Raw genomic sequence first — 19,907 nt, forward strand, 5'->3', positions numbered from 1 at the left:
TAGAACTTTTATTCTTTGCTGAGACATGTATTTATGTAAATACTGTACTTTTATTGAATCTTTAGCCTTACCCTGTATGGTACAGTAATAATCTGAAATATGATGGTCTGGGCTCCAAGTTGAACTTCATTAAGTAACCCTGTGAACAAGTAAATGAAAAGCACACTATTACAGAGACTGGAGGCGAAATAAAACAGAAACGGCTGGCACTATTGAGCAGGTCTGGCTGGCAGTACCTGTGGAGAAGGATAAATAATACATGTTTGAGGTCAAGTGATCCAAAAAGGAAATCAATCTTTATTGAAGGAAATTATTTTTAAGGTAGAATGATCCTCCAGTTGCAACTGCTGCTGTGGATCTACTCATCACAGCAGGACACAGTTGGTTTAAGATATGGCCAATGTCTTGCAGTATATGGTAAGTTTAAAGGTGCAATTTGAATGTCAGTGGGCAGAGGGAGTGGGCAAGTGAGTGAATAGTTAAGTAGATGGGTTGGTGGGACAGTGGGTCGGGCGAGTAGGAAGGTGAGGTAAGTCAAGTGGGGGCGAGTGGTGTAGGTGGGTGAGGTAGATGAGGTGAATGCTGTTCTTTAGTGCATAAATGGCAAGGTGGTGTAAATTGATAAGTAGTTAGAGGTTAGTGGGTAGTAGGTTCATGGTATTAGTCAGGTTGGATCAAGGTTAGTTGGGTGATGTTGGAAAGGTAACCGGATATTCGGGAGAGTTACTCTTAGGTCAGGCATTGAGTCAAGCTGTGTCAACGTAGTCGAGTGGAAGGGGTAGTGTATAGAATCATGGAAGCCCTACAGGCTTTTCGGCCCATCGAGTTCACACCGACTCTCTGAAGACTATCCCACCCATACCCACCATCTTAGCCCTGTAACCCTGCATTTCCCATGGCTAATCCTAACCTGCACATCCATAGACACTATGGGGCAATTTCCCATGGCCAATCCACCTGATCTGTACATCTTTGGAATGTGGGAGGAAACTGGAGCGCCCGGAGGAAACCCACGCAGACACGGGGAGATTGTGCAGACTACACAGTCATCCAAGGCTGGAATCAAACCCGCCTCCCTGGTGCTCAGCTAAATAAAAAAATGACCTGAACTCTCTAATACCATCTTCTGAAAAGGATTGTTTATTTAAGATTTATTTGACTTATGACAGACGCAATCTAGAATACAGTGCAGTGCAGTAACATAGGAATCAAAATCAATTGATAAGGAATGTTAGCACCAGTTCATCTTTAGGTTCTCTATATCATGTCTCCCATTGTCTAAAGGTGGGGAGAAATTGAGGATGAGTCAATTTTGACAAAAGGGAGTTAAATAGCCACCCACACTGGTATGGGTAACCGGTTCGCAATGAGGTTACATGAATTATTGGACACACTAGTTATTGCATCATATCACTTACTAAATTTTAATGTTCAGTGTGGACTTACAATCTGGAAAGTGATGGCATAATAGAATCCTTGTCTTCCCAAATAGATGTTGAGGGATGTACAGGATTAGGAATAATGGGGTGCTTATGGCAGGTTCTGAGGGCTTGAAACATTGGAAGCCTTTGAGTAGTATAGAAAGTGCAGAGGGCTGCCTATAAAAGAAATTGCATAAAGAGGTTGAATGAAGGGATAAGAAAACAAGTAAAATCCAAAAGTGCTTTGCAAGTATATTAAGGCAAGAAGATTATTAGGGAAAGCGTAGACACTATTATAGACTAAAGTGGCAGTCTGTATGTGGCGTGTGGAGGACGTGGTGAGGTTTTAAATGAGTATGTTGCATCTGTATTCACCACAGAAAAGGATGATGTAGGTTTAGAAATCAGGAAGGTATACTCAAACAAATTACAATTGGGAGAGAGCAAGGAACTATTAGCAGACTTAAAATTGGTTAAATTTGGAGGTAAGGAAGGTGATTGCTGGGGCTATGATTTTCATTTACAAATCCTCTCTGGCCACAAGAGGGGTACCAGCAGACTGGAGGGCAGCTAATTATTCAAGAAGGTTGCGAGGGATAAAATAGGAAATTACAGACCAGTGAGTCTAACATTAGTGGGAGGGAAACTATTGGAAAGAAGTCTGAGGCAGAGAATTCATCTTCACTTGGAGAGGTGACGATTAATCAGGACTAACCAGCATGTGTTTGTCAGGGGGACATCACATCTAATAATTCTGACAGAGGTTTTTGAGGTTGTTAGGGGTAGGTAGATGAGGGTAGTGCAGTTGATATAGTCTAAACAGACTCCAGTGAGACAATTGACAAGGTCAACTTGCGGTTAGTGGTGTGCATTAATGATCTAGACATGACTGTAGGAGGTATGATCAAAACATTCACAGACAACATGAAATTGGTGATGCGGTAAATAGGGAGGAGGAAACCCATAGACTACAGGAAAATATAGGCAACTGCTTAGAGGCAAAACAGTACAAATGCAACTTGATTTGAGATGGGTACATTTTAGATTTTAAAGGCATCAAGGGGTTTAAGGAGAAAGGAGGAATTTGACATTGAGATAGAACATTAGCCATGATCATTATGAATGGGGAGAACATAAGAAATAGGAACCGGAGTAGACCATTTGGCCTTCTCCGTTATTCAATAAGATCATGGCTGATGCTCCACCTCAATAGGATCTGTGTGGAGTTTGCACATTCGCCCCGTGTCTGCGTGGCTTTCCTCCGGGTGCTCCGGTTTCCTCCCACAGTCCAAAGACGTGCAGGTTAGGGTGAATTGGCCATACTAAAAGGGTCAAATGGTCTACTTCTGCTCCTAGTTTTGATGTTACTTTGTTTCTGATTCTGAATATATTATGGGAAGGCTCACAAGGCAATAAAATATGCAATGAATGGTAGGGCACAAGAAATTTCAGACGATCAGATGGACCTTGGTGTGTATATCCACTGGGTCTTTGAAGGTGACAGGACAGGTGGACAAGGTGGATAAGAGGAGAAAGTGAGGGCTGCAGATGCTGGAGATCAGAGCTGAAAATGTGTTGCTGGAAAAGCACAGCAGGTCAGGCAGCATCAAAGGAGCAGGAGAATCGATGTTTCGAGCATAAGCCCTTCTTCAGGAATTTCCTGAAGAAGGGCTTATGCCCGAAACGTCGATTCTCCTGTTCCTTTGATGCTGCCTGACCTGCTGCACTTTTCCAGCAACACATTTTTAAGGTGGTTAAGAGGTCAATTGAGATATTTCCCTTCACTTGTCAAGGTATTCAATCCAGAGCAGGGAGATTATGAATGAGTTGTATTTAATGTTAGTTAGGCCACAGCTGGAGGACTGAGTATGCAGTTTATTCTAGGAAGGATGTGATTTCACTGGAGAGTGTGCAGAGGAGTTTGAACAGGATATTACCTGGGCTGGAGTGATTCAGCTCCGAAGGAAGACAAGATGGGCTGGGACAGTCTTTTTTAAAACAAAGTCAGAGAGGGGATCCGAATGAGGAGTACAAAATCATGAGGGGCATAGATAGGAGCGAGGGGAAGAATTATTTTCTCCTTTGTAGAGGGGTCCACGAGGGGAACAGATGAAAAGGTTTAGGGGTGATTTGAGAGAAAACTAGAGGATGGAGGCATTTGGAACTCACTGCCTGTAAGGCAGGTACAAGTGGGAACCTGTCAACATTGAAGAAGTATTTCGGTGACCGCTTGAAATGCTATAACAAACAAGGCTAGAGGCCAAGTGCTAGGAAATGGTGCTTTCTGACCAGCGTGAACAAGATGGGCAGAAAGGCTTCTTAATATATTGTAAAACTCTATATGATTCACAACATGTTTTACTAATGAGTTCAGTGGCATTAAACTCCATATCGATTTGTTTGTACCTTTGATCATTCCTGTATCTATGACTAACTTAGATTCTACAAAAGAGACATTGTGTGAGTTCATAGCTGCAGTTCAGTCTCAGTCTCCCTGGTTATTTCCTCTTAACTGATGTAGAGGTCCTTTGATATTGTTTTGCTGTGATCTATCACTTTGTACAGCGCTACATACGGAGAATTGTGATTCAACTGCAGCAGAGACAGAATTTATCTTGTGATTTCACGGAAAGTGTGAGAATGATCCAGTAGCACACTTTACATCCCCTGAGGTGGTTAAAAATGCATTTAGCATGCTTGCCTTCATTGCTTAGCCCTTTGAGTATAGGAGTCAGGATGTAATGTTGAGATTATGCAGATCATTGGTGAGGCCTCTTCTGAGCACTGTGTCCAGTTCCAGCCATCCTGTTATAGGGAAGGATACTATTAAGCTGGAGAGGGCTCAAAAGATACTTACCAGGATGTTGCTGGGTATGGAAGATTTGAGTTATACAGGAAGGCTGGATAGGCTGGGACATTTTTCCAGTGCAGCATAGAAGGTTGAAAGGTGACCTTATAGAGGTTGATAAATTTATGGGGGAGTATAGATAGTGTTAATGGTTGGTGTCTTTTCCTAGGGTGGTGGATTTCAAGAATGGAGGGCACATGTTTAAGGTTGAGAGGATAGAAATTTAGAAAAGACATGAAACACAATTTTCTTACAAACTGAGATAAGTACATGAGCAGGAAAGGTTTGGAGGGATGTGAGCCAGGAGCAGGCAGGTGGGACTAGTTTAGTTGGGATGATGCCCAGTATTGTTACGACATGGGGTAAAACCCTCTGCTAATTTATGCCAGCCACACAGAAACGATTCACTCCGTACTATAATCTGTTAAAATTCGAGAGGCACAGAACTATCCCTAAAAGTCACTATTTAAAGTAAAAATTTAAGAACTTTATTCTTTAAGTCTAAAAGAGAATATTAACTAACAACTATTTATAACTCCTTTCTCTTAAACCTTTTACCTCCCCACACTACAATTCTAGTCCAATAAAAAAGCCTGATTACGATTTACAAAAAGAAAAATCATGTTTCAAAACCAGTCAGCTTTGCTGAGTATCCTCTGTAGATGTTCCTCTGTAGATGTTCCTCTGTAGATTCTCTCTCCAGGGTTGGCCTCAATGTTCTGCTGCACAAACTCAGACAGATACCTCTCGGAGAGTTATTCTGAAAGATTAGATTTCCTTCAGTGTGGAAACAGGCCCTTCGGCCCAACAAGTCCACACCGACCCTCCAAAGGGTAACCAATTTCCCTCTGACTAATGCACCTAACACTATGGGCAATTTAGAATGATTGGTTCACCTGACATACACATCTTTGGACTATTCCACTGGCAGTCTGTACTGCTGGGTGGCTTGGCAGTTCTCCCATTCTGGCTAAAAGCTCAAAATGTCTTATGTTTATACCCCAAAACATCGGATCATTTTATTGGTTTTAATATGATCAAAATACTAACTTCAAACTTGATTGGAGTTTGGTATCTTGGGGCATAATTTAAATTGATTGGTCGAATTTGAATTTATTTTTGTCTCATAGCAACCCAGCTACTGCTAGCTGTTCGACCAAATGTTACATTTTAAATTTTCCAGTACTCTGTGTACTTGCTAAGTCCTTGCAACTCTCTTAAAGATACAGTACACCCACAATTTCATAACAGCATGAACTGGTTGGCCCGAAGGGTCTGTTTCCATGCTGTATGACTCTATGAGAAAAGACAATTGTGTGGACTGACTCATGCCCGGTTTATAATTCCTATCGAAGTTAAAAAATCACACAACACCAGGTTATAGACCAACAGGTTTATTTGGAAGCACTAGCTTTTGAGGCGCTGCTATAACCTGGTGTTGTGTGCTTTTTAATGTTGTCTACCCCAGGCCAACACCAGCACCTCCAAATCAATTCCTATCAAGATAAAGCTCACCCCACTGCCATATTGTACATGTGTCTTATGGCAATGTAAACTCCATTGCCATAAGAAGAGTGACCTATCTTTGTCGCACTCATTTGCCGTATATTTTGATGACCAGCTCCTTTCAGCATGTCACTGACATAGCATCACTAGAAGGTGTGTTTTTCATAGCAGTGTGCTAGTTTATTTACCTACGAGGAATGTTCCAATATGAAATGCCCACCATTCAATACAGAGCATGAACATGCTGGGAATCGCCAGGCGTATAAAGCTCCCCCACTCCTGCAGGCATTCAGTGGACCAACCTGCAGAAAAAACAAAACAACCAAGTGATTACAGAGAATGTATCAAAAGTGAGGACAGTCTGAAAAGCATCCGATCATCCAGATCACCTTCTCTTTCATCCTGGAGCAGGGGTTCCCTCTGGGTTCTTTGTCCAATTAGACATCATCCGTTTCGCACCACGACCCAAAGTGTAAGTGACCCTCCCTGAAACCTACCTCCCCAGCTCTGAACATGCAACTTCTTCCATCGAATGTACCCGAACAGGAGGAGAAGCTGACAGTACTGAGAAGCAACATTGGCAGCAGCCGAGCCCCTGGAAAACAAAAGTCTGCAAATTAAATGTGGCTTTGCAGAAATCCTAGGTTACTGTTCATTTCTCAGAACTAGTACCAAATTATACATTGAGAATGTTTAAATGTAGTGGACTACTTACGGCACTCCCAGCGTCAGCACGTAGAGCAAGAGGTAATTGATGACAGCATTGAAGATGTTGGCGATAAAACCAGCAAACACCTGAGGCATGATGATCCCCTGGGGTGGGAACAAAGCAATAGAGTCATTCCTGGCATTGTCCGTCAATCAAGCACAGTGCTGAGGTAGAGGGAAGATAAGGTGTAACCACTCTCACAATGCCCATGTTTGGAGACTCCTTTCTCCTCACTTGGATCAGGTTCACTGCTGGAACTTTCCTGATTGGAGGTGTGGATGATTTGTCCACTTTTGCAATTGGATCATCAAATGTAATTTCGGGTTTGCTCTCCACATTTCACAAATTAATCCCTGCAATATTTAGTAAAACCCAACTGCAGGGCGAACGTGAGGACTGCAGGTGCTGGAGGTTGGAGTCAAGAGTGTGGTGCTGGAAAAGCACAGCAGGTCAGGCAGCATCTGCGGAGAAGGAAAATTGACGTAATGAAGGGCTTTTGCCCGAAATGTCCATTCTCCTGCTCTTCAGATGCTGCCTGACCTGCTGTGCTTTTCCAGCAATACACCCTCGACTCTAACACCCAATTGCCGCTGACCATTAAAATAAGGAACATGCAATTGACAACGCCCAACTATATCACAATGTAAAAATTGAATCTCATACACTCCAACATTCAGTGACTTTACCTGGTTCTGAAGGTATCGAACCTCTAAGTCATAAAGAAATGCTGCCTAAGAGAAAATATTGAAAATAATTAGGGAAGCAATCACTCCTGAAATAGAAGAAGGAATTGCATTCATATATAGCCCTTAAAATGTTTGAACCACAGCTGCTGTTTAGTTCTGTCCAACATAACTAGACACAATTTACTCAGATGCTGTACGACCCAAGCTTTGACTGTCCTGAACAACATCTACAAAAGCAGGTTCGAGGCTAGGAATTCTGTTCAGGTTTCTCAACCCCTCACTCTCCAAAGCCTGTCCTCTTTCCACAAGTAAAAAATGTGATGGAAAACTGGAAGAGTGCTGCTCCAATACCCAAGAAACTTGGCACTATCCAGGAGAAACCTGTTCAGTGCCTCTTCCACCAGTTTTAATGTTGTCTTCCACCACCACAGTGCATCGTGGCAGCAATGTGTACCACAGCAGAAAATCACCAAGGTGCTTCCTTAGCACCTTCTAAACCTGCATCTAGAAGGATAAGGCCGACAGACACAAGGGAGAGTCACCATTCCTTCCAAGTTATCCTTCGTGGAATCCCTACAGTGTGGAAACAGGTCATTCGGCCCGACAAGTCCATACTGACTCTCTGAAGAGTAACCCACCCAGATCCATTCCCCTACTACTCTACATTTACCCCTGACTAATGCACCTACACATCCCTCAACACTATGGGCAATGTTAGCCTGGCCAATTCACCTAACCTGCAAATCTTTGGACTCTGGGAGGAAACCGGAGCACCCAGAGGAAACCTGCGCAGACATGAGAAGAATGTGCAAATTTCACACAGTTACCCTAGGCTGGAACTGAACCTGGGTCCCGGGCAGTGCTAACCAATGAGCCACGGTGTCACCTGCAAGATCTCAAGATCTCACCAAGATTTTACCAAGATCTCACCCTCATGGGGTCAAAATGCTGGGAATCAACATCACAGCAATAGGCTGAATGTCCTTGCACCACATGAACTGTAGTGGTTCAAAAACGTGGCTCACCACCACCTTCTCGGGGCTAACTCGGAATTATTGTAACTGCTGTGTGCACACCGCATTAAAGGACAAAATCAGAACAATTGAAAGAAAGGTAAAGTAGCAATTTTTCTCAATAGCCTTTGTCGAATTCCACTGCTTATAAATTGCCTGCTCTGTTACCTACATTAAAAACTAAAGCACACTTCAAATGCATTACTTGATCAGAGTGTTTTGTTGGATTTATAAGGTCACACACAGATGGATCCAATGCAAATTTTGCAGACTGAATCCTTTTGGTCTGTCTACATTTCAGCTAATGAATGACTTCAGCTGTCTAACAACCTGTTTGGATGCATCAATGCTACCTATAATAATTTACTTACAGGAAGAGCAGGAATAAATATCTTCACATAGAGTTGTGTTAATCTGCAAGAAAAAAATACAATGCTCTTAATGGCAGAGAACATCATTACCTGAATACAAAGATTAAACCCAAACTGCAGTTGCAATGATATAAAATACAGTGATATACAAACATACCACACCATGCAGATATTAGGTGGCTGTTTTCCACTGGCGCAGACACAATGGGCAAAGGGGCCTTTTTCTGTCCTGTAGATCTCTCTGACTCAATGAAGGCTGGTGTTTAAGACCTGACACATAACAAAGTCTATCAAACTTATATGGGAACGTAATATAAAAAATACACTGTATCGTAGAGTTGCTCGCCCCAGGCAACTCTGATGTTTCTATTAATTTCTGGTCTGGTATAACATTCATACATGCAGGAAATCAACATTAATTTCACTGTCTCATTGATACATTAAGGAGTGGAGATCCCTTTCAGTGTGACGACCCAGTGCACTGGAATAAAATGGCAAAAGGAAATGGACAAGGTTCTCACTTGGCTACTGCAGGAGACTGTTTGAAAGCCAATAAAATGTGCTCAATGTTGATGAAGAGAGCCCAGCAGGGGAAGCAGGCGATCAGGAGAATGAGAATCCCTCTTTGGAGAATCACTCCAATTCGTTTCAGGTTCTTACTGCCATACGTCTGGAAATCAGGACAAAATGTTTAAATGATTTGGATCAATATTGACCAGTGCATTCTATTCCATTGTCTCTCTATAAGATATTATTGCCACAACTTAAAAAAACAGAATATTTCTCTCTCATAATAAATGCATCATGATGGGATACCATTTATGCTTAGCATTGGACATGTTCAAATCACAAGTGCATATGAACTAGTTAATTCTTACCCACGATCACACTGATCAGAGATTTTACTTATCGTGATAGGTACTTTGATATTCAATCATCAATCGACACATCAGACTCTATTCCAAAGCTATCAACCCACAAACTATGAACAACTTAAATGAGAATCTATTCTGGATACTCACTCCAATGCAGGGTGGGAGAGCGAGGCTTAAAACAAGTCTTGTTGATTTCAATACCTTTAATTTTGAGTTCACAGTTTAGTTAAATAATGTGATAGTGTTTGCCACATCTATTCCTCTGAACTTTTCAGAACGCAGGTTAATGTTTCTCCCAGTGTTATTTCAGTGAAATTTATTCTATGTTTCCTCCCAAGTGAAATTCATGTCTCTTCACAATCACTAAATCCCAGTTCTTATCCTCAACTCCTAAGTCAAATTATAGCCGCCTGGTGCTAGCTGAGAACAGCTAATTCAGGAATTGGATCTGGCATTTCTGCCTGGCTCATATTCACACAATGTCCTGTGTTTTCCAATGTAGCTTGATGAAAGATTTATTCCTTTGATGGAACAATATCAACTGTTCCTTTTACAGACTGCAGTTTTCTGCACCCACCTGAGATATAAGAGTGTCACATGCTGTCGACAGGCCCATACCTATGGAGATACCTGATACAGTTATTACCTGTCCAAAAGAAATAACAAAGAGGAAGCCTTTAGAAATATCATCCTGTGATCTGAGGAGTTAATTCTAACTTTGTAATATGCTAATAAAACTGTATGTCATCACAGGAAGTGTTGCAATGTCACATGATCTTGCTGTCTTTTGAAAAGCCTGCTAGCAAGATGAACCCACTGTAAGGTGTTCCTTAACTAATTCAGTGTGTGCCTTACCTCAGCAGACTCCATAAATATTCTGCACTATCACAACAAGACCAAGAATTTGAGTGTTGCTGAGAAAAGGTACATCTTGGTGAAGCTTGCCATTTTGGTCTCATCAGGACAATTTGCAAGAACATCAGTTTCGGGGAGAATCAACATTTATACTGTGCTGCTAATGCTGATTGGTTCACAAGTCCACCTCCATGGACAATGCTCAGTTAATGATACTAATGGATTGTTTCAATCCTAAACTCTGACCATTTCCCTGAGAAATGGACTAATAAACAGCTGTCACTTTTTTGGTTGTATTAAAATAGTCACAGTGTGTGTATCAGTTCTTTCTGTGTGTAAAGAACATGATCCCATGTGTTACTATATGCAACTTTCAATACATGTAGATGTGACACATTGTAAGTCTAACAGACAATCCTAAATCGATTGTCGGACTACTTCTTGACACACTTGGGGTTATCCAGCAACGATATCCAATTGCAGCATTAGATCTAATATTGCACAGTAGGTGGCACATTTTGCAGGTGTGTTTTGCAGGCTGGATGTGTGCAGTTGGGTAACAGCCATTCACATGTCATTCCATTCCATCATTATGCAAAAGACCAAATGGGCCAGGAGATACAGAACTCAAGGTCACAGAGACAACTGAACACAACAATCCTTGCAGACTACAGTAACTAGAAAGCTGAGGTGATCATCTGAGCAAAACTTCAACAACTCGTTCACAGGTTAAAAAAGCTGGAGAGAGAAGACTACGTCATTCCAGGTCTTGAAATATAGCCGGAGTGTCTGGTTAAAACCAGAGCATTTCCTCATCCACTCCTGCTAAAGGTAAAGAAGGAAATGGACTCTGTTGATATAAAGGATCTTTCACGTGTGACAGAACCAAAAAGCTGGCGCACAGGTTTAGTCACAGTGCCAAAGCTGGTGGGATCTACCGAAATATGCTCAGATATTGCACAGTTGGTCATAATAGTCAAATGTAAAGTACATCTTCTGTGTATATCAATAGGGCCTCAGCTAAGTTGGGTGGCATTCAAGCTTCACAAAGCTAGACGTAAATAATATGTTTAATATTTGGGAAGTTACATTATGTTAAAGATGTTAGGCAAATGTAATGTTGATATAACTCCACGGTGCTCAGCAGACCCTGATAATCTGCACAATTTACAAGTGACCCATCCTCCTGTGTCGGCCAAGTGACTGCCAGAGGGTGATCTCCCATGGAGGGCATTAAGACGGAGCACAATCTCACCCTCACCCAATGTCCCCCACACCCATGGGACTTCCAGAATGGCTCATGGAGAATGGTGATGAGCTGGAATGCCAAGCTGATGTTCCTGGTCTTTAGCCTGGGGGGGGGGCTACTGAAGCAGCTGCTGGGCTCCAGTTGCCCTTTCATTGAGAGCAGCAGGTAAAGACCAGACGTCTGCACAAGGAGCAACTCATCAGCTGGTAACAGCACTGAGCTTGACACTCATAGGAAGCAATGCAACTTCATCACTATTTTATTCAGGAGACACTAGGATCAATAAATGTGCACATTCTCAACACAAAACTTACCGCTATGGCAAGACTGACAGCGCCCAATTCAACTTTACCTAAATGTCCACAGAACACAGAGCTGACAATATTTATTAGGAGAATCATCAGCTGTGACAAAAACTGTCAAAGAAAAATGAATGAGAAATAGTTTACACTGGCAAATGAATGTTTATCATGGTCGTAAACATTGAAAATTACTTATAAACTAGTTCAACAGATCAAATTTCTTATTGAAAACAATAATCACGTTTCTCCATAATAGTAACAGAAGTGTTTCATCGAGGGTTTCAGGATGATGAGGGATCTCATGCATTGATGAAGGGTTCAAACATCACGATTTATGAATGCAAAATAATGGTCTTTGAGGTAATCAGACAAGGTTAAGCAGTGGATTGTCCCTTTTAAGATAGAGAGGTGTAGAATACATCAGCAGACAAGGTTACTGTGGGTAGGTGGATGTGGGTGGATTTTGATAGGGGGATGTGGGTAGATTTGGGTAGGTGGATGTGGGTGGATCTGGGTAGATGGATGTGACTGGATTTGGGTAGGTGGATGTGGGTGGATTTGGATAGGTAGATGTGGGTGGAGTTGGGTAGGTGGATGTGGGTGGATTTGGATAGGTGGATGTGGGTGGATTTGGGTAGATGGATGTGGGTGGATCTGGGTAGGTGGATGTGAGTGGATTTGGGTAGGTGGATGTGACTGGATTTGGGTAGGTGGATGTGGGTGGATTTAGGTAGATGGATGTGGGTGGATTTGGGTAGGTGGATGTGGGTGGATTTGGATAGGTGGATGTGGGTGGATTTGGGTAGGTGGATGTGGGTGGATTTGGATAGGTGGATGTGGGTGGAGTTGGATAGGTGGATGTGGGTGGATTTGGATAGGTGGATGTGGGTGGAGTTGGATAGGTGGATGTGGGTGGAGTTGGGTAGGTGGATGTGAGTGGATTTGGGTAGGTGGATGTGAGTGGATTTGGGTAGGTGGATGTGAGTGGATTTGGGTAGGTGGATGTGAGTGGATTTGGGTAGGTGGATGTGGGTGAATTTGGATAGGTGGATGTGAGTGGATTTGGATAGGTGGATGTGAGTGGATTTGGGTAGGTGGATGTGGGTGAATTTGGATAGGTGGATTTGGGTGGACTCTTTTGGATGGTTTCAGATGAATGGCAATAGCTCATTGGAATCTTCAGTGGCCCAAGCAACTCTCTCAGAGTCTGCTGTGTCTGGGGTCCTGCACGGATCCAATGCACAATCCAGTCTATAATGCTCCAACAACTCCCTGACCATAAAAATCTGAGGTCATTAGGTGGGTGTAAACTCACCAGCGGGCCAGCCAGTCTGGAAATACGCTTTGCTTCCTGCCAGAAGTTGTTGGGTTTCAATCCCCCTATCTTCCTGAGAAATCGGCTACTGCAACTTCCATGTGTCAGGGCAGCATTGTTAGAGTTAAGTTGGACTGAATTCTCCATTTTTCAAAACCTTCAATGCAAAGGAAGAGTAAATCATTTCCCTTAGGTTTCTCATATATCTTCCTCCACTGCCCCTCTCCATTGAGGCTGAACCAGCCCCTTCTGTAACATATGGCTACAAACATAAATTGATTTCCACCCTTAGACTTTTGTTCTTGGATTAATCTTTATCGACTTTCCCTTCACTGCCCAGGTGTTGCACTTAGGGTTGAATGTTTTTGCAGAACTGCTCATGCAAATGATTGCATATTAATTATGTCAGTTTGTGAAATTTTCATCACAATAGATATTAAAACTTAATCAATGATCGATCTTTTAATGCTGTATTTTTGACTTGTCTGCTTTTGAGGTACAATCAAGGTCAACTGCATTGAGAAGCCAAGCTATTGCATTATATCTGTTCAAGTGATGCAAGGTTTGATGGCCTTTTTTGCAAAATCTTGCAAATCCTCACAGACCCTCTCGCAATGTGCAAAACATTGTTTTAGAGCTATTGCCCTATTTGATTTCCTAGCAAAGACCTTACGTCTTATCTCTCTTGTTTTCCTGTCTTTGTCCAAGGTCCATGTGAATTGAATACAAAATCCTGGCTGACAATCCAGTGAGACAAGCAGGAGGATGGAAGGACACAGCAAGCCAGGCAGCATCAGGAGGTAGAGGAGTCAACATTTCAGTGTAACCCTTCTTCAGGATTGACTCCTCCACCTCCTGGTGCTGCTTGGCTTGCTGTGTCCTTCCTGCCTCTTGCTTGTCTACCCTGGAATCCAGCAGCTGCAGTTTATTTGTCTCGACAATCTGGTGAGGCACCCAAGGAGTGCTGCATTGCTTTAAGTGCAGTCTTTCATCTATGATGTTACATCAAACTTTCCTATCTCTCTCTGGTCGAAGGAAGAGACGCACCATTTCAAAGTAGGTGATGGTGGGTGTGGCAAGCAGGTGGGAGAAGGGCAGGGGAATATCCCAGTTCCCTAGCAACTGTGTCTCTCTCAATCAACAGCGCAAAAACTGATTATCTCTCATCATAACACTGCTACAGTGGGATCTTGCTGGACAGAAACTGATTGCTACATTTACCACATAGGTAAAAACAATGACTGCAGATGCTGGAAACCAGATTCTGGATTAGTGGTGCTGGAAGAGCACAGCAGTTCAGGCAGCATCCGAGGAGCAGTAAAATCGATGTTTCGCGCAAAATCCCTTCAGTGCTCCTCGGATGCTGCCTGAACTGCTGTGCTCTTCCAGCACCACTAATCCAGAATACATTTACCACATGTCAATAGGGACTACAATTTAAAAAGTTCATTGACCAGAGTTTTTAAAAAAATGTTCTTGTTGAATTATAAAGTCATAGAGTTATACAGCATGGAAACAGACTCTTAGGTCCAGCTCACCTGGACCGAATAAATATGCCAATCTGACCCAGTCCCATTTGCCAGCATTTAGTCCATATCCCTGTAGACCCTTCCAGCCACATGCCTTTAAAATTTTGTCATTGCAACAGCCTCCACCACTTCCTCTGTGTGAGCAGGTTACTCCTCAAGTCCCTTCTAAATCTTTCCCCTCTCAACTTAAACCTACGCTCTTTAGTTTTGGACTCCCCACATGAGGAAAAAGACGATTTAGTCATGAATTAAACACTTCAAACAACACATTAGGTGATGCATTAGTGAGCTAAAGAGCCTAAGATTTAATAAGTAACTAGTATTGTCAGTGAGTGGGTGGCACTTTGGTAATAGCAGTTTTTCAAACTGAAACATCTTGTCCATGAATTCAAGTATATTTTAAGTGAACCAGTTTAATAAAGCAGAGAAGCTGTGGGTCGTAAGTGAACACTTGTCTTAACAGCTATTCCACAGCTGCCAACTAATCTACATGGAGTGTTATTGCCTCATGGATTCAGCACATATCCTATCATACAATGCAACAAAGCATTATCTGGAAACTTTCATCACTGGCAACATGCAGCACACACACACTTCATGTCACATTCACATCACACACAAAATGAATGTGACAATATGCACCACACCTGCTCAACACCCCTCTCCTGCTTTCCTATCTTAGCAAACAACATTTTTCCACCAGATCCACTGGCTGACAAAACTCACAAGGTGTTTGTAAATATCCATCCATTCCCTCACTTACCATACCCTTGTGACCAGGTCAACCCACATACTTGCCTGGGTCTGTAGTAGGTGGTATGGGGAACAACAGGCTAGATAAACATGCTTGGCCTCACCCTCTCCAATCTGCCTCACTCCCCAGTGTATCTGCCCACAACAGTTTTGAAAAGAGTGACTACTGCATTGTCCTTGCAGAAGCAAAGTCCCATCTTCCCGTGGAGGATGCCCTCCAGTGTGCTGTGTGGCACCTCGCTAAATGGGATACATTTCAAACAGATCTAGCAACTCAAGACTGGCCTTAAATCAGATGCGGGAGCCAACAGCAGCAGCAGAAATGTATTCAAACACAGTCTGCACCCTAACGGCTTGGCACATCCCCTGTTCCATCTCTACTATTAAGCCAGGGGATCAAGAATGCAGGTGGGCCTGACTGAAGCAACAAGTACCAACCTGGTAAAGCTGCCAAAGTGGACTGCTTGCATACCAGTCAGCATCAGCAGTTACCAATAGACAGGGCTAAGTGATCACACAACGAATGGATCAGATCTGAGAGTTGCAGTTCTGTCACGTGAATATTGGAGGACAACTAAACTATTCACAGAATGGGAAGGATCACAAATATCCCCATCTTCAATGTTCGACAAGCTGAAGACATCACTGAAACAGGCAAGGCTGAAGCATTCACAGCAATCTTCAGCCAGAAGTGCTGAGTGGATGATCTATCTCAGCCTCCTCCAATGGTCCCCAGCATCGCAGATGCCAGTCTTCAACCAATTTGAGTCACTCCAAGCGATATCAAGGAATGGTTAAAGCCACTGAATCATGCAAAGGCTTTAGCTCCTGACAACATTCTGGCAGTAGTACTGAAGACGCTGTGCTCCAGATTGTGTCACTCCTGTAGCCAAACTGTTCCAGTACCATACCTGGCACATAGGAAGATGGTTGTGGTTGTTGGAAGTCAGTCATCTCAGCTCCGGGATATCTCTGCAGGAGTTCCTCAGGGTAGTGTCCTAGGCCCAACCATCTTCAGCTGCTTTGTTAATGACCTTCCCTCCATCATTAAGTCAGAAGTGGGGTATTTGCTGATGACTCAAATGTTCAGTATCATTCATGACTCCTCAGATATGCAGCAGTCCATATTCAAATACAAAAAGACCTGGACAATATCCAGCTTGGGCTGACAAATGGCAAGTAACATTCACGCCACACAAGTTCCAGGCAATGACCATCTCCAATAAAAAGAGAATCTAACCAAGAGCTTTTGACATTCATTTACATTACCATTGCTGAATACCACACAGTCAAATTCCTGGGGTTTACCATTGACTAGAAACTGAAATGGTTTCACCATACAAATACAGTATGTAAATTAACTCGCTGAGCTCAAAGGTTTGTTTTCAGACATTTCATCACCATACTAGGTAATCTCATCAATCAGAGTCTCTGGTGAAATGCTGGTGATATGTCCCGCCTCTGTATTTATAGGTCTTGGTTTCTTAAGGTGGGTGATGTCATTTCTGGGTTTTTTTCATTTTTTTGGCATCATGGTAGCCCAAAAACCTACCAACGCACTTAAGGATCCATTAGATACTACCAGCAAAACGAACATCGTTGACAAGATACCATGCAAGAACTGTAAAAAACACTAATCGGACCAACTAGCAGGAAACTTGCCACCAGGATACATGAACACCAACTGGCCACCAAAAGACATGGCCCACTATCATTAGTTTCCATACATACAGACAAAGAAGGACACCATTTTGACTGGGACAACACGCATTTCCGAGGACAAGTGAAACAAAGGCACGTACGAGGAATCCTAGAGGCATGGCATTCTAACCAGAACTCCATCAATCAACACATCAATTTAGACCCTATCTACCTTCCCTTGAAAAAAAACCCAGAAATAACATCACCCACCTTAAGAAACTAAGACTATAAATAGAGAGACGGGCCATACCACCAGTGCTTCACCAGAGACTCTCACTGATGATGTTACCTAGTATGGTGACAAAATGTCTGAAAATGAACCTTCCAGCTCAGCCAGCAAACTTACATACTTATCATCAACTTGACCTACAAATCTTCTCAAAAATTGCTAATATAAATACAATGGCTACAAGAGCAATTCAGAAGCTAAGCATTCTCTAGTGAGTATCTCACCTCCTAACTCCCTACAAGGCACAAGTCAGGAGTGTGATGGAGTACTCCCTACTTGCCTGGATGGGTGCAGCTCCAACAACACTCAAGAAGTTTGACACCATCCATGACAAAGCAGCCTACATGGTCCACATTCTCAAGTATCCCCTCCCTCCACTGTTGCACGATAGTAGCAGATGCACACAGAAATTCGCCAAGGCTCCATATGTAGCACCGTCACTTACATTCAGAAAGGCAAAGGTAGCAGGTACATGGGAACACCACCCCCTGCAAGCTCCCCTCCAAGCCACTCCCCATCCTGACTTGGAAATATATCCCTGGTCCTTCACTGTAGCTGGGTCAAAATCCTGGAATTCCCTCCCTAAGGGTATTGTGGGTCAACCCACAGCAGGGGACTGCAGTGGTTCAAGAAGGTAGCTCACCCCCATCCTCTCAAGGGCTAAGTAGGGATGGGCACTAAATGCTTGACCGGCCAGTGACACCTACATCTCCATGAATGAGTACATTTCAATTCAGTGCCCCAAATGGAGCAGCAGACATCCTTCAAACCTTGAAGTGTGAAACATGTGAAGTCACAAGTTTCTTCTGACAAGCTCCAACAGTCCTATGTCAGGTCTTGAGCCATCGCAGTGCGAGTGTTCTGTGCTAAATCAGTTCAGGACAGAGTCAGGGACAGATCCCTGTCGCCAACCTTCATGACTGGGTTCTCAGAACAAATCCCTTGTGTGTTTGTGGGGAGGTAGAAACAATATTGCATATTGCTCAACAGTATCCACATAGCAAGTGAGAGTTCTTTGGGATCATGGCCTCAGGAAGTCTGGGTTCAAACACTTCCCCCCCCATTCCCCCTTGGTATGTTCAAACAGGTCTAAGCAGCTTGATTTCCAGACTCAGCAATTGAGGAGATGATCATTGGTTTCAAAGGAACTTTTTTTTTGCTAAGTTGAAAACAACGTCACCTTCTCCTGTCACAGAGGAAAGCACCCACAGTTACGAAAGCTAATTTCATAGATTCATGCCTGCACTCAGGAACATTGAAGCACTCTCTTACATGTCAGTGATGGAGGGTTGGTCACAGCAGCTACTCTCTTCAATAAATGGCCTGACCTTGATTTCTGATCTTGCCCTGAGCCTGGCATTGTGCACCGACCCATCACCACTGCAACCAAGATCAGACATCCCGAATGAAGAAGTGAAAACACTCACTCTGTTCACTGTCCAGAAGATAGGAGTGAATATCCACTTGATGGGAGGCGTGTACAAGTGTACAAGAGCAGAGGGAGACTGGGCTGGGGGAGAGGGTGGAGAGAGTGGTGGATACATTTAACAAGATTTTTGAATGTACCAGGGTAGATTGAGAGGGCAAAATAGAAGACCTTAGCACCCTGGCAGCATCTGATTAAACCTGTTTCTCTCTCTCTATCTGATTAACCCTGTTTCTCTCTCTGATTAACCCTGTTTCTCTCTCTCTCTCTGATTAACCTTGTTTCTCTCCCTCTCTTTCTGATTAACCCTGTTTCTCTCTCTCATTAACCCTGTTTCTCTCTCTCTCTCTGATTAACCCCATTTTTCTCTCTCTGATTAACCCTGTTTCTCACTCTCTCACTGATCAACCCAGTTTCTCTCTCTCTCTGATTAACCCCATTTCTCTCTCTCTGATTAACCCTGTTTCTCGCTCTGATTAACCCCGTTTCTCTCTCTCTCTGATTAACCCTGTTTCTTGCTCTGATTAACCCTGTATCTCTCTCTTGATAAACCTTGTATCTCTCTCTCTCTCTCTGGTTAACCCTGTTCTCTCTCTCTCTCTCTCTGATTAACCCTTTTTTGTCTCTCTCTATTTGATTAACCCCATTTCTCTCTCTCTGATTAACCCTGTTTCTCTCTCTCTGATTAACCCTGTATCTCTCTCTTGATAAACCTTGTATCTCTCTCTCTCTCTCTGGTTAACCCTGTTCTCTCTCTCTCTCTCTCTGATTAACCCTTTTTTGTCTCTCTCTATTTGATTAACCCCATTTCTCTCTATCTGATTAACCCTGTTTCTCTCTCTCTCTATCTAATTAACCCTGTTTCTCTCTCACACACAGATTAACCCTTTTTTGTCTCTCTCTATCTGATTAACCCCGTTTCTCTCTATCTGATTAACCCTGTTTCTCTCTCTCTCTGATTAACCCCGTTTCTCTCTCTCTCTCTGATTAACCCTGTTTCTCTCTCTCTCTGATTAACCCCGTTTCTCTCTCTCTATCTGATTAACCCTATTTCTCTCTCTCTCTGATTAACCCTGTTTCTCTCTCTTTCTGATTAACTGTTTCTCTCTCTCTATCTGA

At 42.9% G+C, this 19,907-nt stretch overlaps 1 protein-coding gene across 1 annotated transcript in view; it reads right to left on the reverse strand.

Annotated features, from left to right (window-relative positions):
* The window catches only part of LOC122563931 (multidrug and toxin extrusion protein 1-like), a 39,174-nt gene that overhangs the window by 18,098 nt on the left and 1,169 nt on the right, over positions 1–19,907 (reverse strand). The window contains exons 2-11 of the mRNA XM_087977253.1: positions 13,151–13,307; positions 11,848–11,949; positions 10,007–10,075; positions 9,076–9,224; positions 8,555–8,597; positions 7,171–7,215; positions 6,491–6,588; positions 6,273–6,370; positions 5,964–6,077; positions 72–139 (exon numbers count right to left, since the gene is read on the reverse strand). Coding sequence (XP_087833379.1) covers positions 72–139; positions 5,964–6,077; positions 6,273–6,370; positions 6,491–6,588; positions 7,171–7,215; positions 8,555–8,597; positions 9,076–9,224; positions 10,007–10,075; positions 11,848–11,949; positions 13,151–13,297 — 933 coding nt within the window. The 5' untranslated portion in view covers positions 13,298–13,307. The remainder of the gene's footprint in view (positions 1–71; positions 140–5,963; positions 6,078–6,272; positions 6,371–6,490; positions 6,589–7,170; positions 7,216–8,554; positions 8,598–9,075; positions 9,225–10,006; positions 10,076–11,847; positions 11,950–13,150; positions 13,308–19,907) is intronic.

This window comes from Chiloscyllium plagiosum, unplaced genomic scaffold (genome assembly GCF_037043375.1).
Source record: "Chiloscyllium plagiosum isolate Xiang-an unplaced genomic scaffold, Cpla_swu_hap1 HiC_scaffold_31, whole genome shotgun sequence".
NCBI classification, from domain to species: Eukaryota; Metazoa; Chordata; class Chondrichthyes; order Orectolobiformes; family Hemiscylliidae; genus Chiloscyllium; species Chiloscyllium plagiosum.